General features: G+C 37.5%; 1 protein-coding gene across 1 annotated transcript in view; it reads left to right on the forward strand.

Annotated features, from left to right (window-relative positions):
• The first annotated feature begins 12,142 nt into the window (after positions 1-12,142).
• LOC104912651 (cohesin subunit SA-1) overlaps positions 12,143-22,836 on the forward strand; it is a 43,510-nt gene continuing 32,816 nt past the window's right edge. Inside the window, exons 1-3 of the mRNA XM_031555144.1 lie at positions 12,143-12,310; positions 20,376-20,452; positions 22,546-22,750. Of these exons, the coding sequence (XP_031411004.1) occupies positions 20,393-20,452; positions 22,546-22,750 (265 nt within the window). The 5' untranslated portion in view covers positions 12,143-12,310; positions 20,376-20,392. The remainder of the gene's footprint in view (positions 12,311-20,375; positions 20,453-22,545; positions 22,751-22,836) is intronic.

A 22,836-nucleotide genomic window follows, 5' to 3' on the forward strand; every position in this document is an offset into this window, starting at 1 on the left:
AGTAGTACTGTTCATCAGGGAAGTTAGTGGATTTCCTTCTTAGGAAGTTTCTTATGTCTTGTTTCCCCCCTCAGAAGCTTCACTTAGCTCTTTTTGTGGAATCAGATATTAATGAAAAACGTTCACACTGCCACCTGTCAGCTCTGACTGCTAGTGGGTTTGAGGGTTGCCTTTTTGTAATTGCAAGAAAGCAGGAATCTGTGTAAGAACTTTGTGCACAGCAGGATGTTTGTTGCTGAGGCTTTCCTTGTGAATCAGGCACGTAGGGATCAGTACCCTTTTGCTTGGAGCCTTTTATCATTCCTCACGCAGTCCTGTAAGAAGCTCTGAAAAATGTTGTGATCAAATGATAAAAACTGAATCAACAAGTGCAGGATTTAGGAGCTAGCTTGCGTGGGTCCAAGATGCGTGCTTATTTGGAGTTTTATTAATGTTCTGTGCTCTTAATTAAGGGCATGGAGCAAGCTAATGGATTTATATTTCGCCAAAGGAAATTGAAGGCTGAGAACAGGAAAAAACACTGTGATGTGTCCATTGTATAATCTGGCAAAACAAATGAAGAAACAACTGCTTGCATTGCTCTTGGGCAGGATTTCAGAAAGCAAATTAGACAGGAAATAGTAACATTTGCTTTGATTAATAATGCTTTAATAGGGCTATGATGTTGTAAATAGAATAATGTTTGGTCAGTCACACATCAGTTACTTACTTGCACAGAATTTTGTTTTGTGATCATTGGAATAATATTGATCTTACAGACGGACGTATTGAGCACTGAGAGAAGCATGAATGATAAGCATAATTTGCTACAAGTTGTCTTTGCATAAGGAACTGCAGAATTGCTTGTGGGAAATGTTGCTGGCTTTGGCATGTGGAAAACACTTTCTCTCTTCAGTCATTCATGTACTATTAAGAAATTAATAACTTATATATATTTAATATTTTTAACAGATGAGAAAATAAGCTTCATTATGTTGGACTTTGTATTTTTATTCAGGGTGTAAAATATGCTTTCTCTTTGTTGCTTTTTTTTATTTTAGTAAAATCCCTTTTTAGTGTGTGAGTATAGGGGAGAAGCTGCGAAGTAAAGGAGTAGTGCACATGAAAAAAGAAGGCATTTGCCTGTATATGTATTAAGTCCTGGTGATGTCAAGGTTTTAGAAAATATTTTCTATGCAAAACATACAGAAATAAAAATACACCCCCTATACCTATGTTAGACATTAAAAAGATTCTGCTAACCACATTCAAGAATATGCAGGACTGAAGAATGGAAGTGACTTTATTTTCTTCTTAATTTTATCTGCGGTGTAGATAAACCAGATCTGAACTTCATACATGTTGATTCTGAGCCTCAGGGTCAATTTTAGTGTGTTTATCACGAAATGAAAGCTTACAAAATTCTAAGTGAAAATAAGATGCAAATTATAAACCTGGTTTGGGTGGAAAGCAGATCAGATTACCAGAGCTACATTAAACCCCCCATTAGTTCATTTCTTTAAATGAAGATAATTAAGCTTAGAATGTTCATATGAAATACTTGGCAGGTGATATGGTTATGTTTAGATCTCTTTTTTTTTTTTTGGTGAGCATTTGCAAATGGCTGATTTTTGTTGAATTTCTTGGAGCTCAAGCCTTAGCTTCACTGTCGGTGACTTACGGTTCATAAAGGCTTTCCATCTTTCTTCCAGTTTCTCTGCAGACTGGTATCTGTACTTTCCATCTCATGTTCTATTTCTTCACTATTTTTTATGTTCTTTACCTCTTCAAAATGTGGGCAGAATAGCTGCAGAACTCTGGTGGTAAGCCTTGCATTTCCCTGATGTTTCTGGGGATGGAAAGCCGTGAAAAATTAGAAGTAAAATAATTCAGTTGTGAAAGTATGAACAAGGTCTGAAGCAGCACATCATGCTTTGATAAGTACCTTTGAACCCATGTCCATTTTTTCCCCAAAGGTGCATCCTGCTTTCAGAAAGTAATGGGAAAAAACTGCAGAAATCTGCTGAGTGTGCAGTGCAGAGATGTGAGTGAGGGGCATACTGGGTCTGTGGTTCCAGAATCACTGAATGAAATACCTGCTAGTTTGGGGTCTGACTTCAGTCCAGGAGTTCACCCTAGAAATTGGTAATAGAAGCAGCAGTAATTTAAACTAAACTGCTTTTTAAAAATACATTACTTTCTCACAAATACGTTTAACTATTCGTACATCAAGTACAATGACAAATCAAAAATAAGATGGCTTAAAATCAAGATATTACCTGATTAATTCATGTGAATTGATTTAAAATTTCAGATTATCTAAAACAAATCTATTCAATTAACTAACAGGACATTCGATACTGGAATATTTTAGAGCACTCAAACGTATAACATAGGGAAGGACAAACTACCTTTGTAGTTACAGCCCAAGAGCAAGTTCTGCACTGCTGGTGCTGTGTCGTGTGTTCAGATCTCTGCTGAAATTCCTCCTTGGAAGTGTGGAACAAAGTTTATGTTTGTACACCACTTATTAAATTCATGGTGTGTATTCATTTTTGATAGTGCTTGCTGAGCATAAGTTGTACAAGGCTTTCTGATGTTACCACTTGTTTTCTACCATATTCATTTAATTACATACGTATGGGTCTGGAAAATTGTTGTTCTCACTGTGATTATGAAGTCACTGTGTGAGAAGTCTCGCAGATAAGTGATGATGCTTCAGCTGTTTTTAAAGAGAAGACCAATAAATACGTCTTGATATTAAGGATTCAGAATAGTTGTTGTCTTACTGGTCAGATCTGTATGATTTTCTCTGTTTGTATGTCAAATAGATTCAAAAAAAACCAAAAAGCCAGATCAGAGTAGGGATTTTTCTTGGACAGTACTCCTCTAAGACATACGAGCAAATTGTGCCTGTGTATGAGTTCTTCTTTACCAATGTTTTAAATACATTTGCTAGGTTTTTTTTGTTGTTGTTGTTGTTTTTAATGACTTCAGAGGGACTTTCTGTTAAGACAAAAACTAGTTATAAAAAGCCATCAAATACCACTAGATCTCAGTGCATTCTTAAGAGATGACAAACGCAAAGGCTCCTCACCTCTCTTGTCTTTCCAAACATACGCTTTCTGCTGAAGCTGGAATCTGACTGCAGGCAAAGGGTAGGAATTAAGTTCAAAAAGTGACTTTTCTCTCAGGTAACACTGTAATTTTGATTCTCTCTCTCTTGCATTAAGGAAACTATAGGCTTCAGTAACTTCTTTTTAATACTGCATGCTTTATTAGCTATTTACATCAATCTACTCCCTCAATCTTCTTTAATCTGAATCATGACCAAATGAGCCTTAACCTTTGCTCCTCCTTTTAACGGGTAGTTAGGACATATTCTGGTGTGACAAGGATCAAATCTATTACAGGAGCATTGTTATATATGTCCTTTACCTCCATGTTGTCTTCTCCTTTTTTGCCTCAAGCAAGCACAGTGCAAATTTTGGGGATACCTGGGAGAACAGAAAAGGGCATCAAACAAAAGTATGATCAACTCTTGCAGGAGCACTGAGGAGCAGCCTTTCCAGCACTGTCTGTGCCTCTGCTTAAATAAGCAAAGGTGATCCTAGTTCTTGGATAACTTGTCATCAATTGAGAAGTGGGTACATCAGTAGAAATGTTTGTGTCCTCTTTCAGTTGATACCATTAGGTTAAATTTTAGCTTAGAACAACTGATACTCATACTCACCCTCTGTAGCATTTCAGTTTGAAACTAGTCAATTTCATAAAGGGTTGAATTTGGGAGTTCCAAAGTTAAAACACCTTTGACTGATGAGAAAATCTTTTCTCTCAGGAACAGCCAGCTGAGTTTAATAGGCACCACCTGCTGCAGAAACAAATCCCTGCAAAGTCATAACGTCATCTTTTGAAATACCTTTCATGTAGTCATCAGATTTATCATAGTCCCTGTTATTTATTATTGAAATGAATCTAGATTGCTTCTGAGTTGTTGTGACTTAGGAAACCGTGGTCATAGAAAGAGGGCCGAGAAATTTCAGAAAGTTTTGGGAATGAAAGCTTATTTTGTTACACAGATACAGTCAGTAATGTGCTTGTTGATCATATGTGTATATAGCCGATAATGTTACTTGAAATACGCTCTTATGAGACTCTAAACCCACTAAAACAGATTCTGCGTCAGATCTAATTCAGTATGACAAGAATACATTTGCTACTGACACCTTTAGTCCCAGCTCAGACCCTGGAGAATACAGCCAGCTGTGTGAATCGAATCATTAAGTAATGCAAGCAGTGCCTTGGAAGAGGTAGAGGTAATACTTTACTAAAATACCACCAAAGAGTGATAGGAGTTTAAAAAAAATATTAACATTGTGGAGTGATGGTTCTTAAAAATTTTGCCTGGGTAGTTGTGAATGTTTCATAACTTAAATATTGCAGCTCAAACAAATTAAAATTTTCTTTCAGAGGTTGCATTGGGGTCCTGTTTACACAGCTGTGGAAGGTGGTAAATTGGATCACCACAGAGCACCTGTTACAAGAGGTTTCTGTATCATCCAGTTAGAGAAAGAGGTGCAACAAAATGCAGAACCAGTCCCATTTCAAGCAATAAAAACAATTGAAGTAATAAAAATCACTTGGAAGGAAGAATCACAAATCTCCAGCTAGGACATCCTCAAGTGAACTAATGGCATGTCAATCACAGACTGATCAGAGAATGCTCCTCGACTTTTAAAAAGTTTAGAAATAAAATCATTAAACTACTAGCAAAAGTATGGAGTCTTCATTAAAGATGGTTATTCTTCCAGAGGTGACAGATTGGAGTTTTACTTAGTTGTAATTTGCTTCTGGGAACAGAAGTCACAGTAATACTTCAGAGCTCAGGCAGGTGAATAATAGTAAAATTAATGAATGAAGTAAGATATCTGGAAGAGAATGGAAGATAGTATATTCAATAGAGCAGAGCCACATCATTTACTGTACTGGATCCCTTAAGTACACAAACAAAGTAAGGTGGAAAAGCAGTTCTGTAAAAAAGCTATTAAGAAAAATAGACCAACTATTAAAAGGGAGAGATGTATTTTCATTTCAGGAGACCGAAGCTGATTAGTAAGTACCCATGTGGTTTACATATGAAATGGAAAATCATTTAAGTCCCTTTAATTACGCTACTGTATAAATGAGGAAATTTCAGAGGGACCTAACAGTGCTGTTAAGTAGCCTTTCTTTTATTAAACTGAACTATTATACATCTATTTGATGATGGAAATAAAGGCTACTTTTTTTTTTTTTTCTAAACAATTTAGCTGAAAATAGTTTGGTGGATGTTGTGGTGGTGGAACTTTAGTTTTTGGTGAAGTGAGACACATTTCTGTTGGGTTGATTCAAACAATTTTTGCTCCACAGTTTTCATCTTGTATTCTTCAAATCAGTTTAATTAATTAGGCATTCAGGGTGACTCATTAATAAAGAAGAGGAAGGGCATCTTTTGAGATTAGCAAAGGATTACTGTTACTTCTGTGTTCTTACTGATTACCTTTGAGCTGTTTTTTCCTGAGAGCTAAGAAGAAAAAAAAGGCAAAATTCAGCACTGCAGCTGAGGTCAGATGTGTTTCCACAACTTCTTGTAACATCCTGAGTCGTTTCTTCCAGTTAGAGCTGGATTTATTGAGCCTCCTCTTTATTTCTTAAATTATGAACATAAAGAAATGGAGTTTCCCCTTGAATTCATACTGCATTGAGTGTACTAATATTTTTGTAGGGAGCTTCTATGATACACCAGATGCAGTTCTTGTGACTTTAGTTTGAAGTAGATTCAAACTGAGTCATCAAAGTCATTCCTTCAGACTTTTTCTACAGCAAAAAGCCCTGTGAAACTTAATGAATTATTAAACATTTTGGAGCTGACAACATTTGCTGGACAAAACAAGGTGCTGAGCATTGTTTCTGCCCTAACACCAACTCTTGTAACATGGATGTCCTGTGTTTTACTTAGAGAATAGAGCCAGTGGAAGATTTTCAGTTCCTGTGAAGCAAATACAAGTGGGGAACGTAGTGGAATTCATTAAAATCTCTTCTTTCAAGTCTTTGAAAACAAGTTACTTCAGATCTGCAGTGAGTTGTTGCTTATAAAACTGATCTAGCAAAAAGAAAAAATCTGTTTTTTGCACTTCAAAATAGAAAAGTACATGCACTAACAGTTGTTTTTGAAGGGGGAGGAGTATAAATTCAGCCATTGTGCCTGACTTTCAATCACATTTTCATAGTGCTAGGTCACTACTGGTAGAGGAATAGCAAACCCCGTTGTTTTCAGCTTCAGAAAAAAAGTAAGTAGGTCACTCCAAAAGTAATACCTCCTATTTATTTCCATGGAAAATACAATGAGTACCATAACACCATTTGATAGAATGAATTCTCAGCTACAAAACACTGTTTTTCAACATAGTTGTCACCATTAGCTGTGCATTTTTGCCAGCAATGCTGTGCTCATCATAATCTGCATCAGTGGAGTTGACCACCATTGCCGCTGCAGAAACACACCACCCACCTCCTCACTGTGCTCACATCAACTGTCTGGTCTCCAGAAACATTCAGCAACCACAGATGAATGTCACTGGGTGCTATTTTTTCCACACGGAGGAATTCAGTGACACACCTTTGTTTCAGCTGCACTTCTGTGTCAGACTCCATCTGTCAGATTGCCCCTCTGCTGCCATCTGCCACATGGCAACAACATGTAACAGAATATTGATGGGAAGGCTCAGCCTCTGCTGCCATCCCACCAACATCTGCCTCTGGTGTCACGGGCCAAGAAAATAGGAGGCATTGCTTTCGGAGCAGCCCTCATTTAAATTTGTTAAATTTGTTCTTGTCTTGCTGTGTTATTTGCCCAATGGATAAATGACGAGTGACAGAATAGCTTTTAGTTTTGAATTATGAGAAGATCAATTTATGGATTGAGGGCACTTTGATTTATAATTTTCCAGCAGCTGTTGTACTGTAATTCTTTTTCAGCAGTTACCACTGGCATTGCATCCAGAAGATGAAGTCCTTTCCATTAATATACAGAAGGAAATATTTGCTAGTCACCTCCTGGTGCCAGCTGAGAGTAGTTCTCTTACAGGACTGGAGTTCTGTCTCTGGAATAACAAAGGAACCAGAAGACATTCAAACTGTCTTGAATTGTTCGACTGAGTTAGAAATAATATAATCTTTGTGGTACATAATTGTGCAGGAAACCTGCATGAGTGAATTTGCTCTTTGTTCTCGAGTTATATTATTTATCTTGTTCCTGTTTTTTGTTTGTTGTTACTTGACACACCAACCTCCCAGTGCTAGTGTTAGAACCAGCGCGTATTAGTATTAGAACCAGGGCTTGTGGTTTGCCTGGAGATTGGAATTCTTGGTGATGCATGTAAAGTATGACTTATTCTCTACCAACACCACTCACATGACCAGAGCTTAATTTGCAATGTGTACATTTAGTTATGTTAACTTTTGGTTTTTTGAGGCTTATATTTGAGCTCTGAAGATGTTCAGACACACTAAACATCATGTTTGTGTGGGCTTACAGAACGATATAAAAACACAAATAGGAAAGACAGCAGGGCAGGTCCACACCAAGTTATTTTGTCTCATAGCAGTGAAGAACATTCCTACTCCCAGATTTGTCTGATAACCTAATTTTCAGTCCATTTGTATTTCTGGTTTCCATGGTAGCCTGTAGCGGAAGGTATTGTGCTTCAGCTATGTGACATTAAGAAATAATCACTATGTAGCTTTCTAATATTTCACTGGCCAGTTCCTTGGGACTTATTTTGGTTGTTGTTTTTTTTCAGACATCAACATCTTCGTATTAAATAGTTTATTGATACAAATATTTCATATGTATCATTTATATCTTCTTAGTCCCATGTGGAATTTTGTGAAGACTTCTCATATCTCTGTTTTACCCACTTTCTCCTTTGTATTCCTCTTTCTATAAAAAATGCATCAGTTGAGCTCAAAGAGTGAAGCTACGTTCATGTAATCTTTATGAGCAAATCTTAGGTCCCGTAGGTCTTACTAACTCAGCTGTCACAGCCAGCTTTTGACCGAAGTTTCTGGGATATCTGCATGCAAATAAAGCTTTGGTGTAACCATTTTTGCTGATCAGGAGCAGTGCCCAGGCTCAGCAGTTCATGAGGCTTTTCCAGACTACCTTTGTATCTGTTGGCCTTAAGCTTTCCAGTCTTGAGAAGGAATGGTTGCTTATTAAAATTGTCAGTTGGTTTAGCCTGGAGTATTACTTTATTGGTCTGATTATCTGATACTTCAGCCACTATTACTTTGTAGTGTTACTTTACGTATTACATATATAACACCACAGTTGTTTATTTTACCTCCTTAATTGAGATATAAGATTAACTTTTAGTTAATTTAGTTTTGACGTAATGCTTTTCTGCATGAGTGATAGCTTGGTAAACTTAACTCATTGATTGCAGAGGTGTTTAATAATGCATTCTAGGGAGGAAAGATAAAAATACAGAAGGAAATTGCAGCACATTCAAAGTTCGTTAGTTGATCTCAGCTATGTATTAGATCAATTTAGTATAGTGCAATCTAAACTAATGTATATTAATATTGGGATTCTAATAGTAAGGTGTGTTTATTTTAGCTTACAATATTAATAGGAGTTGAGCTCACTTACTTTGGCTTCGCTCCAACCAAGGTAGGTTAGAAAATAGAGACACTGCAGGAATCAGGTTCAGTATCAAAGACGTGAGACAAGTTACAGATAAACTGCAGGGCTTCTGTCTAGGTTTAACTTGCACAGATAATTGTGCAGATGGATATTCCATAGCTTTCTTCCAGGGAAATAAAGAATTAATCTTATTAAGTGGCTTTTGTTTCCCAGTGCTCTGAAGGGAGATTGAGCAACAAGCTGCTTTTGGGAAACACAAGTGTCTGCACTCCTCACCCCCTGGTAGTGTTCTTCCCTGCCTGCATGTGCCAAGCAAAGCTTGCAGTTGTGTATAGAAGCAGCAAGAGATATTGCAGTGTTTTGTAAGATGCATTTAACCCTTAGGTATTTTGAGACTTTGATCTCATGGAAACAGCATAACGTGGCAGCAATTTTGAAAATGGGAAATACTTTATGCATTTCTTTTTGTTCTTATCAGCCTGCAGTGACAGACAAAAAAAGTAATAAAAATCCTAGGGGGAAAAAATGTAATTAACTGCGTGAGATCTCATTAATAGGGAAAACTCAAGGAGCAGAAGAAACTGAAACATCTGACTTGTACTTTCATGTAACAGAGGGATGAAGGATGAAGAGGTAAACTTGTGGCAAGTATAAAGCAAAAGAAAAAAAGAATGGACTCCAAAAATTAGAAGAAAGGAATGGGTTCTGTGAGGGCAGATTTTCACAGGTGAGCTTAGGAAGCTGAAGAGGCAGATGGCCGTACATCCCAGTAGTTTAGCTCTGCTTCATTGGCCAAAATGTGTTCTTGTTTCATCTGGTGTGTACGTTGTGGGGCTGCTCTAGGCTGCTGCACAATGGTACAGCCATAATATACTGCTGAACAGGGCTGTCATTTAAAAGTGTAACTCAATTTTTGAGCATTCATAAGCAGATGACCCATAATGTAATACCCTTTGGTATTTCTATTGTTGATAAAAGAAAAATTTCATGCAGGAAGGACAGGAAATCGATTACTAGACAAGAGTCTGTGTAGACAGGTGGTTACAGGTGAGAGTGTAGTTATGCCAAAAAAAATTGGTACAATACAGAAAATTAAGCATTACTAATCATCTTAAAAATCATAGTGGAGAAATACTTACATGAAGACTTTCAGCTAATTTTTCTTAACTGCCTTGTAAATAAAGATATCTCCTGTTGTGTAATTGGCTAGCACATGCACAGCATCCTGGATAAAAATGTTTTTGAGACAGCGGATACAGTATTTGTGCCACTCCCTATGAGGAGGACTTTTTTCAGATAAATACTAATGCTTAAAGCTCAGCTGTTACTGACTTCTTACTCCTGATTTTCAGTTAACTTAGTGGCTGGGCTCAGAGTACCTCAGACAGTTCTTGAAGATCGTGAAATGGAAACTTGCAGTTCTTAGTTCTGTATAATAGATACATATTTGCAGTAAGAAAAAAGCAGGATTCTAGCCAAGGCTAACAGAATGGAATCCTCTCCAGTAAAGAAGGGCTAATGCAAGCTCTTCCCTTTCTTCTTAAATTTTTTCTTTCATACCCAAAAGAAGGTGGTAGAGGCAGTGTACTTCCAGATACCATCGTTTGTGTGCTGTATTTTTTTGAATTGATCCATGATAGCCCAATGTGGATGTTTGAAAAATGAAGAATGTGCAGTTATGGGCCTTCTTTGACATAGTTTGGACTGTCCAGGCTCACGTAGGAACTCTGAAGTGATAGAAAATAGCAATCTGCAGCATCCTCATCGGTTCATGTACAACCTCCCTCTTTCTTCCGTCATTTACCTGCCAAGTTCATTGGCTGTAGCAAGAGCTGCACACATCCACAATGCAATAGTTTCACCAGCACAACTCCCCTTCATTTCCAGGCTTATTCTCTGTTCTGATGAAGTTGAACAGAATTGTAGGCAGCCGTGTAAGTTGACTGGCACATCACAGTGTGCATAGAAGCAAATAAATGAGGATTGCAGAGAGCATCTAAAGTTTGGCACATGCTTTCTGCTAAGTGCACATATTATGTATTTTTTGCAGACAGTTTCTCAAATTTGTTTATTACCTTAAGCAAAGAAAAGCCCCATACATGTGCTCAGATATTCAAAAAGTGTTGGAGTGAACAAACAGATAAGAGAAAATAGAGTTTTATCTTAGCAAGTTAGGAAAAAAGAGCTGTGTGAAAAAGGAGAATTTCTCTCATCTTGTGTACTTGTAAATGGGGAACGATGAAGATAAAGGCGTTGCTGTCAGCCAGCTCTGGTAACCTTTTGCATTGGCTTTTCATAGATGGTGGCTGGTAAATGCTTTTCATCTCTACTTGAAACAAATAATTTCCTGAGAAGCAGAATTAATGAGGAGTAATACCTCGTGTGTCTGCACTGCTTGTCTCTACTGAGTGGTATGAAAGCTACTGAGCATACTGATCAAGTGGCAGATACTCTTTGTGAGAGATGATGCTCTGAATGCCATGTAATTCTCTCAAAAAGAGTTTTAGTAGAAGCTTATAAATTTTTGGAAGCTAAATCAGCTATATAGACAAACACTACTGTGGAAGAGGCTGCTGTGCTCCAGTTGAAGCTTTTCCTGAGAAGGACTGGCATTCACAATGTGAACATCCCTGTCTGGCTCTGGCCTCAGGGTTTTTTGGTGTCTGAGCAGACTGAGTTAATGATTTAGATTGTTTTTGGCTTCTGCTCAACTACCTGCTTTGGTGAAATTCACTGGAACATTTTAGATTTGTCAGATTTGGTTGAAAGAAACAGCTTGGATGTTATTAAGCAGAATAATTAAAGATAGAAAAGCATACAAACTTCATTTCCTCTGTTCAGATAAATAAAGAAGCAGATAATCTTCAGGAAGCTGATGGCTTTTATATAATCAGCAGAAACAAATATTTTAGACCTCAGTTGCTTCAAACACAGTTCTGTGTCTCCTGCCTTCTTCTTGTGCAGCACAACAGCATTTATCAGGTGGACTGCTCAGGTTTGTTAGCTTTCTGCTGGTTATGTAGCATTAATTTTGCTGTTATGTGGGAAGATAGCAGTCAGTGTTTGACTGCCTGGTAACTCTCAGAGTGATGAATAGGGAATTCTGAAAAATGAGTATCTATATTTTATCTGTTATTAGCTGCATTATCTATTTTGACTTTTGGAAGATTCAGTGTTCTTAAAACCACTCTGGGGTTTATTGTAATTACTACAAAATATTGTAGATGGCACAAAGAGGGTCTGCTGGTTCATTGTAAGTACAAATACTGGTACGAAGCAGTTTGTTTTAGCTGAAGTTGGTTTATCAGACAGATTCAGTGTTTTCAAGACCTTTGCTATTTTTACCCTTGCTTCAGCTGTGCATTATAACGAGAGACACCTGCTACCAAACTGCAGTTCTCACAGCAGGAACTTGGAATACCTTGATAGTCGCCTCGCAGCATGGGACTCCTGCAGTGAACATGGGTTTGGTTATGCCTGTAGCCTTTTAGCAATCGAAGTAACATTTTTACTCAGCCCTTGGCTACAAAAATGTTTGTGGTGTTAAGCTCTGTTAATATGCTTGCATTTGGATTGCCTGAGTCTTGTGTCCTTGGGCGCTGCTGCGAGGTGTCTGGCTGCTTTGTCTTTACGCCTTCCAAACAGGTGTGTGTATTTGCTGGTGAGATCCCCACTGGGGGCAGGGGGGAAAGCCTCTCTTTTTACTGAGGGAAGCTTGAGGGCTTGTGTGTTACCAGTGCAGCTGATGGGTGACATGTTTCCTAGCTGTGGAAATAGCCTGATAAAAGTATTCTCAAAGAGCAGTTGTTCCTGAACTTTCAGCCCTTCCTCCAGGCTACTGATGGTTCTGTTGCTGGATTTGAGTAACATGAAGCAATAAACTGTTACTCCTAGAGTCTGTTGTTGTTTCCAGAGATGTGGAAATACAACCTTTTTGCTCAGTAGTGTCTTGGGAGCTGAAATTAAGAATCAGAAATTAAAGATGAGTTTATGTGTATATATTAAAAATAAAGAAGTATATCATAAAAGTACATTGTATCTGCATCTCGAGTATTGAATGCATTTCAGACCATCTCACTTCCAAAAGAACGTAGAGAAAGACCCGAGCACCAGGGAAAAGAATGACGAATAGAGGAATAATTATTTACTGTTTCTTGCAAAAAAGATCCCATGCTTATCCTGCAAAATGATCAGGCAGCATTTCTAGAAATAGAGTTACTTTCTAAGAGAATGTAGAGCTGAGGTGCAGTTCTGTGGTATGAAAAGTCCAAACAATTCAGAGGTGATAGATCCACTAGCAGCAGTAAGTACAACGTTCACAGTGTGGCTTAGCAACCTGCAGTTGAGTAAACCTGAACTACTGCCCGGTGCAAGATGGACTTACACATGTGCGTGTCCTTGCACACCTCCTAACACCTAGTGCTGACTGTGAGTATGGGAGTCCTTACATTATTTTCTGGTTCCTGTGATGGTTGATGTGAAATGTTTCTCTTAGCAAGTTTCCTCATAGCACAAACAGGGGAAACTGTAAGGAAAAGAAAAAAAAAAAAGGGGGGGGGAGGGGACGTAGGAGGGGCTGAAATCAGTTGTAGAATCAGTAGTAAGCAGGTGGAAAGTTTCAGGAGTTTAAAGCCAGGAATGCATTGGAGCCAGTGCTTTCCCCTGTCCTTGATCACAGGCTGTTCAATCACAGTGAGCTGAGGCAGCATGGGGCAGCACACAGCTGCCAGAGGCCTGTAGCTGAGGATGCTTCCACCAAGCATTAAGACATTAGGAGGAACAAAGCACTGCCTTTGGGGTAGCAGAGGCTCCGGAGCTTTTGCTCATATTTGTGCCATTTACTGTTGTTCAAATCTGCTGTGATCTGACAAAAAGGTGGATGCCTTCTGAGAATTATTACTTTGAGCTATCAAAGCATGAAAGGATTCATTTTGTTAAGTCATTCAGTACAAATACTACATCGCAAGTTGTGTGGCTTTAGTTATTAATTATGTGGCTTCTGTTATTCAAAGCTGGAGACATTAACATCAAGATGAAAAGCAGCTTACCGTTTCCAAAGGCAAATACTGTAAAACTGTGCCAGAGCCATATTGTCTGACTGAAACTCACTGAGGAGGTTTCCTGTATAAAAACTGTTAAGACTTGAATACATGAAGCATGCTATTTCTGGATGCATTAAATTATGCAGATCTGCCCCTTTTTCTAGTAGTAGCTTGTGGAATTACTGTGGTTTTGTTTCTTCTGAAATGCATTATTTGCCATTTTATCAGTTTTGTTACTATGAAATCATTTTGCAGCCTTGGCTGTCAGCCTTAATTTCAGCTATTCTAAATAATTTGGTTACTGGCAAACTTCGCCTGCTTCATCCTTTCTTTCAGAGCATTTATATCTGCTGGTTAGCATATTTCTATCAAAATCCTTCTTTAAAAAGATATATTGCATTCTGAAAACTGGCCATTTTTCTTATTTTTCTTTTTTTTTTTTAATCTTTTAATTTAAAAGAACACCTTTATTATCGTATGACACCCAATTTAAAAACTAAAATAAGGAAGTTCATTATAAGGCTTTGAAAATGGATGTGCTTTGCATAAATGCATGACTTTTGACTTATTGATGCTTAGGAAGCTCCAAACCATTTGTGAAACCATTTGTGAAGCACTGCTTTGCAAAAATAACTCCAATCCTGGAATAGGCTCAGCTGTTCTGTAGCACATAACCTTCTAGGCTGGCACAACAGTCACATTTAGTGGTTGGTAGTTCTTTGGGTCAGGGCTAGATTCTGTATTTTTTCTCCTTCATTCTTCAGACACTTAGGTCACTTTAAGCAAGTAGCAGATTCTCACAGATAATAGATTGGGAATTCCATAGGATTTCATTTATTTACAATACACATTTAATTTTTTACAATAAGAATATGTGGTTATTTTTCAGCCTAGAGGAAATGGCTGGATTGTCATTAATGCATATCTTTGTCCTCTTTGTAGCATTTTCAGAATCTTTGGTGTGTATCTTACTGTATCTGTAATAAGAGAACTGTTATTCCTCACTGGTGTGTCAATATAACTTATATGAAGGATTGAACAGCCAAATGGTATGAAATCACTGGTTGATTTCATACCACATGAATTTGTCAGCTTCTTAATCTTATTCAAAACTCTGAACTTTAAAGTATAACGTAGAATTGTTCACACTAACAATGAAACAACTGTCCTTGAATTGGGATGCCAGAAATAGCAATAATAATTGTATTTATAATAATAATATAATATACAATATAATATATTATATAATATTATAATATATAATATTATAATATATAATATATATTATAACATAATAATATATATTATATATATTATATGTGTATATGTGTAATATAATATATATAATATAATAATAATAATTGCTATTTTGTACTACAGTTCTGCTTCTAGTGCAGTGCAGTGAAGCCCATGTCAGTCAGAAGATTAATAAGTCCTCCCACCTTTATTAGCACTTTTGACCTCTTGTATTGAGGGCTGCGTACAGCAATGCTCACTATTGGTGTTACTGGTTGGTTTAAGTCAGTTTCCTGTTCAGTAAATTTTTGAGGTTTCCATACTGAGTATCATTTTTAAGGCCAAATTTGGTTTTGAAATATCAGCAGAAAGTGAAGGTAATTCTTGCCTAAGCTGAAGTTATGTAAACCAGAACAGTAACAGATTTCTGTGCCTTGTATTATGGAGGATGTAGAATTAGAAATGTTTTAGTAGTGGTCCCTTTGAACGTGCCTCTCTCTGTCTCAGTCAATTACTGTGTGGTTTCACATGCATGCCTTTATTGGCCATGAAATGAGCGCAGAGTAGGAACTGTAGGTGGCAGTCAGGCTTTGGGAGGAGAGAGCACAAAAGGGTCATACGAATGGAAGGGACCCTAATGACCAAAGTTCCCTCCATTCCAGAAACTGGATTTTGTTGCAGACTTTTCTTGGGTTTAGCATGGAAAAATGTCTCTATTCTCAAGTATTTCTTCACAATGATGACTAAAAACTTAGTATATTTGTTACTTTCTCTTCTGTCTGGTGGAACTCTGTTCCTTTCATATGTTTCTCATACTGTTTATGGCTCCCAATGGAGTTAGTACAGAACTCTATAATGGCATTTCTGGTCTTTGTCTTCTCTTATTTATTTAATTCAAAGAATAACTGTTTGAAAGTATTTTTAGCAAAAGTTGAGATCTGAAAATGCAGAAGCAGCAGCTTGCCCCTAAATCCTTGTCCTGTGTAATACCAGTGTTTTTATTTGGTCTGAAGACTGGTGTAAGTCTCTGGAAAATGTCTCAGCAATGATAGAAGAAGGAGAGAATGTGGGAGCTTCTGTTGTAGGAGTTTACAGCCTACAGGTGGTTTTGGTTATGTGTGTGGTTATGTGCCATACAGTAATTGGTGAGATGGAGGGTCTTAAACTGGTGAGGTGTCATCGAGGAGTAGAAGATAGTAAGTCAAGGATTATCCAGTTAGTTTGTATAACATGGTGGTGACTGTTCTCTGATAGAGAAGGTAAAGAACACAAATGGAGAATATTTCCTGTGAGAGGTAACTTTTATTGTTGGGATGGCAACTTAAATGGGCTGAGTCATTAAAACAATATTCCCAGTTCTGGAAGAGAAAAGTGAAGAGCAAAATAATGGTGATGATCTTCAGAAGAGGATGTGAACATACTGAGAACATACAGATGACTTAGACAACAAGAGAATACACTTGTGTGTTTCAGTTGAATGGTAAGGTCTTAACTTTGCAGGGAAATTTGAATGTGATTTGGGAATTGACACGTCAGATACTTGGTTTCTGTTTTGTATTAGGATAGTAAACATAAATGAGCTGCTGGAATTCTTTCTAGTAATTGGTTCTCTGATTGAAAAGGTTTTAATTGTATGAGGATGTGATTTTTTTTTTTTCCCATTGGGGTTCTTACTGTTTCATTCAGTATGTGTCCATGATCTGAAGCTGCTGGAAGGACAAATTAGGGCTGTGTCTTTTAGGACAATAATGCTTTTGAATACTATTTCATTGGCAGCAGAAGCTGGGCAACACAGAGAGAATGCAGCACAAGTAATTGGGGAATACGTCAGTAAAATTCATTCCTTGGGTGTGCCACAGAAGTTAACATACACCTATTTAGGCTGTCTTCTTTCTAGAACCCTGATCTCTGGTTTGAATAAAGTGTTTCAGTACTCGAGCTTGGAAATGAATGGAAAGTTAGGATTTTAGGGTGCTTAACATCTCTTTGGCCCAGTACTGTTTCCATTTAGATTAATGATGAATACATATTTATTCCAATCAAGTAAGACCTATGTTAATATTCCTATGGGATGGTATGCAACTCACAGAAAATAGAATTTAAAAAACAGTGTGGGTAATTTCTGGTTAGTTTCAGGCTGTCTTTTCTGGGAACAGTCAATGAAATATTCCAGAAGTACACATGACCTAGGTTGAGTCATGAGAAATAATGTATGGTTTGATGCTGGTCCTTTTTTATCATCTTTCATACAGAGGTTTGTCATTAATGCTCTTGAGATGATTTAAGAACTGTGCTTTATGGATGTTGCAGAAGTGGATTATTTCTGTCCTATAATGTTAGTGGGGAAAAAGGTGTAGGAAATGCACACTGAATGATATTGGGGGAAAGAAACATTGCCCACCTAGATATTGTATAATCATAATTCATCCTTGCAAGATTTTTATTGAACTTATCTTCTCTTGACAGTTTCACCATGCTCTGATCATGACTTTTTGCTATGCAAAACATTTCCCACTCTGTGGCAGCTGTCTGAGTTTGGGCAGGTGGTACAAAGAAGGGGTGATGCTGGCTTTGTAGCTGGCTTTGTAGCTTCCCTGAGTGGAGGTAATGGAGATGAAACCTCACTGTGGTTCATAGGACGTAATTTATTGCCAACTGTCAGCAATTTGGATTTCAGGAGTCCATTTAGTAGTGAGCAATTTGTATTCATTAGCAGTGTTTAAATGACTGTAGGCTATTAGAGGTGGAGCACCACTCCTGCCACGGCCTTTTTTGTTGTTGTTGTATAAACTTCCCTTTCTTGTGTAAGTACTGGAATTGCCAACTTTCAGATTTTGTGTTGTTGTTGCTATTTGTCTGTAAAGCTTTCTAAAATAGCTGGGTTGCTCTCCTCACTGTAAACGTACGTTCTGAAGCCACTGAGCTGTCTTCACTTCCATGGGCTCTTGTCCTCTCTGGCATCCCTAGGAGATGTCAGGAGCTTCTTTCATCCTGTGCATGCCCCTGTCCCATGCCCACAGCGAGCTGGGCCCACACTTATTTGGAAAATGTGTCTAGAGTCCGAACACACTTTCACTGTAATAGCAGTGTCTGGTGATCAGTAGAAATCCTCAGGTGCCCAGGATATAGCTGAAGCTCTTTCTGTTCTAACTGAGGAAGTTACAGTGCCTTGCCATGATTCAGAGGAGATGCCTGTGGTCCGTAGTCCTGTGGCTGCAGCTTCACCCCTGGGCCAGTGTGTAGTGGGCAGCCTACAGGTTTCTGCAGTTGTGGTACAGGAGATGCAGTCTGTTGTCTGATAGCGACACGGGAGTTGCGTCTTATACCAGCCATCAGCTTTCCTTGGGGGCTCATACTGCATCTGCAAGGTTGTGTGATTAAAGAAGCGGGGATAAACAGACCTAGTCATAAATGTATTATGTTGCAGCAGTGCAATTAAAAAAAAAAAACCTCAGTGCTTACAGTAGTTACTCCTGAAACCAATTGCTTTAAAGAAATTGTTCAGGCAAAAACTATACTCGACTGTTAAGTAACATAAGTAACAGGAGGTCATTTAAAAGCTAGAAATATCTGAGGCCTTAAGTAATAGTGACCACAGTGTAATTACATTCCATACCCTCAGGGAGAAAAGATAAAGAGAACTACATTCAGAATTACACGAAATTGAAGGGAGATTTATTGGGTGAAATGCATTAACAAAGAGCTTTTCTTACAGAATTTTTACTTTTGTCCAACAAAGCAACATGATTATATATTTTATGGAAACTATTTAAGGTTATTAACAGAAGTCATAAATTGAATGACTAAAACTTGAATCAGGACTATGAAAAGTATAAAGAACCAGCAGTCAGTGACTTATGTGCTCAGTGGGGCTTACAATGCTAACCAAAATAAGGACAGCTGATAGCATGCAGTGAGAGGGATAGATGCAGCTGAGGTGGATTTGCTGTTCAACACACTGAGGCATATTGAAACTGTAATAATATTGAGGGAAACCTAATTTATCTATACTTAGAGATGAGTTTGAAGCTGATAAAACAGCGTTCTGTCGTGCGTTATTCTTTTGGGTTTTCGTTTCATATTAGTATATTATGTAACTAATTGCTTGTTCAAAATATGGAGATTGCCATACACAAACATAAATCACTGTTTTTAGAACTGAGGCCGACAGTGTAACCTAGTATGAAATGGATAAGTAAATATTACTTCGTGAAGAAACACTGCCATTACAAGAAATCAGGACTTAAACTGCGTTCTGAAATAGCGTCCTAGCAAAGATGTCGAAGATGGGTGAGCTCTAACTGTGCTTGCATATTTTGAAATCTGTGTGTTTCTAATGCTTGTTTTTCAAGGAAAAGAAAATAGTGGAATTAAAACACTCCCATAACTGTTGGTATACTTATACTTACCTTTGTTATAGCTGTTTTGTGGCTTGAATTTTTGAAGCCATGCAGTGACTGTTAATCCAGTTGAATTTTTAGTCTTTGTAATGCTAACAAGGTTGGGCTGCAGCTCTGTGGTTTACTTAAGTTTTATGCATTTCCTCCATTAGCAAAAAGGGGATTGCCAAGTGGCAAAAAGATGGTGATGAATTAAAATACATATGTATGTATCACACAGTAACAAAAAATACAAGTTCCATATGTTGATTTCTGATACGTGGTTGGAGATTCAGACAATGTTTAGTTACTAAGGCAGTGGTGTGATGTAAAGGTACTTTATTTGTTTATTCTGATTGAATTTAGGATCAAGTCACAAGAACTTTCATTAATTGCCATTGTGTTGTCATATTTTCAATTTTTGCTTTCACTGTGCAATTTACAACATGAAGTCAACGCTAACAATTTAATTGTTCAGGTAATGGGAGAACGACATAATCCACGTGAAGGAGAAATGTGGATGCAAATACTGCTTTTAGCCCTGAGCTGGCCCACATCTTGGCTGATCCCTTTGAGCCTTTGGTTTTCGAGAACCTTACTGACTGCAGTGGCACATGATGCAGTTGTGTTGGCTCCGGTCTGAAAACCACTCATGTTCTCCAAATAGAGATCATGGAATATCTGTAATCACAGAAGGGGGAGGATTACTAGTAATGGCCTTAGAACTGAAAGACAGACTTAATTTGATTTTACAGACACAATTAAAACCATTTGTTGACTGCATACATGATATGAGTCCTGCATTAGTTTTTAGTTGCTGCTGTATCACACACACTCGATTTTTGTAGAGTAAATTTCACTAATTTCTATTCAGATCGTTATACCTGTTTCTTCAAAAGAACACTTGTTCAAAGTGTTTCTACTACCATTGCATTATATGGTCTTTCATGTGTGTTATTGAGCTGTACGTTTAGCAGAAAGACTTTGATATTGATATTTTTATATAAAAACATGAGTTGTGTTAATTTCTTTTGTTCCTTTACTACACTACAGGTACTGTAAGAATTGAAATGTTCAGGAACATGCAAAATGCAGAAATAATAAGGAAAATGACAGAAGAATTTGATGAGGTATGGTATACAGATATTATACAGTAGTTTTAGTATGTATTCTGCAAATAGTGTACAAACTCTATTTCACTCTAAAATCACTCTAAATCAAATAGCTTTAAGCATTATGTCTGCAAATAGTATACAAACATCAAATAGCTTTAAGCATTATGAAATATGTTATAGTATGCTTTGGTTGTAAACCAAAAATGCAGCAGGCAAGAAAGCCAGTGGTAAGCAATGTTTCTGTATAAGAAATTGCACCAACAGGCAAAGCAGCAGTTTAGACTGCAGGATGAAAATTGGTGGGCCAATATTAGATGTAGAAAGAATAATAATCACATAATAATAATGGAAAAACAAAAACAATAAAATAAATTGAAAGGGTAGTTACAGTTACTTATCTTGAAAAGTCAGTGTTGTGGATTGAGTAGGACTTGGATGCTGAAATAACAATAGTGAAAAGTTTGTTATGTGATGTGTTGAAAGGCTTAGTTGTACTATCACAAAAAGTCATGGAGCTCCCATCTCATACTGTAAGAGAGCCTAGCCAAGTCTGTCTGTACGAAAGCTGCCTTGGGTCCATCTATCCACATCCTAGATATTAGAGCTGACTGTACCACAGAGATTAATAAGAGGAGGCAGTAGAAGAACTGTGGAAAGCTTTCTCACCCCACCTATATTTGTGCTGCTATGCTGGATGCTGTAGCTCACGGCTTGAAACTGCCACCCTACAATGAAGAACTCTGCATTCCTGAGACAGGACTGTAGGCTTGGCGTTTGCACAATTTCTGTGTGCAAATTAATATTTTGTTCATTTGAATTGGCAGTTTAAACCAAATAGTAAGTTGACATGAAAGTTATGTTTTGTAGCAGTGTTACGCAAATAGTTCAAAAGTTCTGAGCATTTTGTTTGTAACAAATCTTCTGCCAAAAGAAAAATGTTCCAAATCTTAATGATTTTGAGCTTTGAAATTTTCAAATTAGGGAGTGTGGTACCTCTGATTAATTTTGTTTGTTTGTTTTGAAACAGAACTCATTTCTCTTAAGATAGGCATTCAATGCTACTTGTTGTCTCTTAGCATTGCAGTGATAGAAATAGGATCAGTAAGACAACCTTACAATTGTATTTTTCTAATATTTGTGTACTTTTTTCTTTGCAACTGTAACCATTTTAGTATGATTGTAATATCACAGTATCGAGTTTGAGTTCAGTTTGTGCTTTTTTTTTTGTTGGTTTTGTTTTGTTTTTGCTGGAGTGGAGCATCTTCTGTTAAGTTCAAGCTAAAGGGTATTTGATTGCAAGTCCTCTCTGCTTAAGTTACTGGCTTTGCCTGGCTGGATAACAGAACTGCTTGTTCTTCATGAAAACACAGAATTAATAACTAGAGATGGTTTTAACTTTGCTGCTGCTGACTTCCTATTTTTGGGGAGAGATCCAGGTTGGAACATTAGTACCTTAACATTTTGAATAAATCTGGAATTGACTTACAAATCAGGTGACCAAGAAGTTTATGAATTTTCTAATAGGAGGGGCAGTCTCACTGAGATGCAGTATTGTGAAATTAATCTTGGAAAGAAGTTAAGCAGGAAAAAAATCTATTGCATCTCTCAGACGGTAGGTTTAACCACAAGAAAAAGGAAAAGTTTGTAAGATCAAAAAAGGGCAATATTTAGTTTCTGATAAGATCTCAGCTGCAAACTTGAGTAAAGCATATTATGTGGGGAGAGGCAGCCAGATTAGAATATTCCACCTGGGGTGGAGGTGGAGGGTGGAGAACGGTACAAATGTTCAGTCACACAAGACTTTCTTTAGGTTTCGACCTTAGATACTTTGAAATTTTCCTTTGTCATCCTTTGCCTCCTTTTCCTAACTCAGGACATAAGGAAAAGAATTGTCTGGATGCATATTTGGACTATGTATAGCTAACAAAGCAAGCATAGCACAGTTATAATCAAATCTCTTAAAAAGTGATTTCACGCCTACAAGGTTCTTTATTTATCGAAGAATTATTAGTTGTTGTTTGTTCTGCATTGTCTGGGAGAAAAATACACTGTGTAGCTTAGAAACTTGGTCCATGCTCACTGAGAGTATTCATTTTCTCGTTCTTCAGGACAGTGGTGATTACCCCCTTACCATGCCTGGGCCACAGTGGAAGAAGTTTCGATCCAATTTTTGTGAGTTCATTGGGGTGCTCATTCGACAGTGTCAATATAGCATCATCTATGATGAGTACATGATGGACACGGTCATCTCTCTTCTGACTGGTTTGTCAGATTCCCAGGTCCGCGCTTTCAGGCACACCAGTACATTAGCTGGTAAGTGAAATGGTGCTAAGGGGTGTTTTCAAAGAAGCTATTAACTGTTCAGTTATACTAATTACTGCTAATTGAGAATTACTGCT

Source organism: Meleagris gallopavo, chromosome 11 (assembly GCF_000146605.3).
Source record: "Meleagris gallopavo isolate NT-WF06-2002-E0010 breed Aviagen turkey brand Nicholas breeding stock chromosome 11, Turkey_5.1, whole genome shotgun sequence".
NCBI lineage: Eukaryota > Metazoa > Chordata > Aves > Galliformes > Phasianidae > Meleagris > Meleagris gallopavo.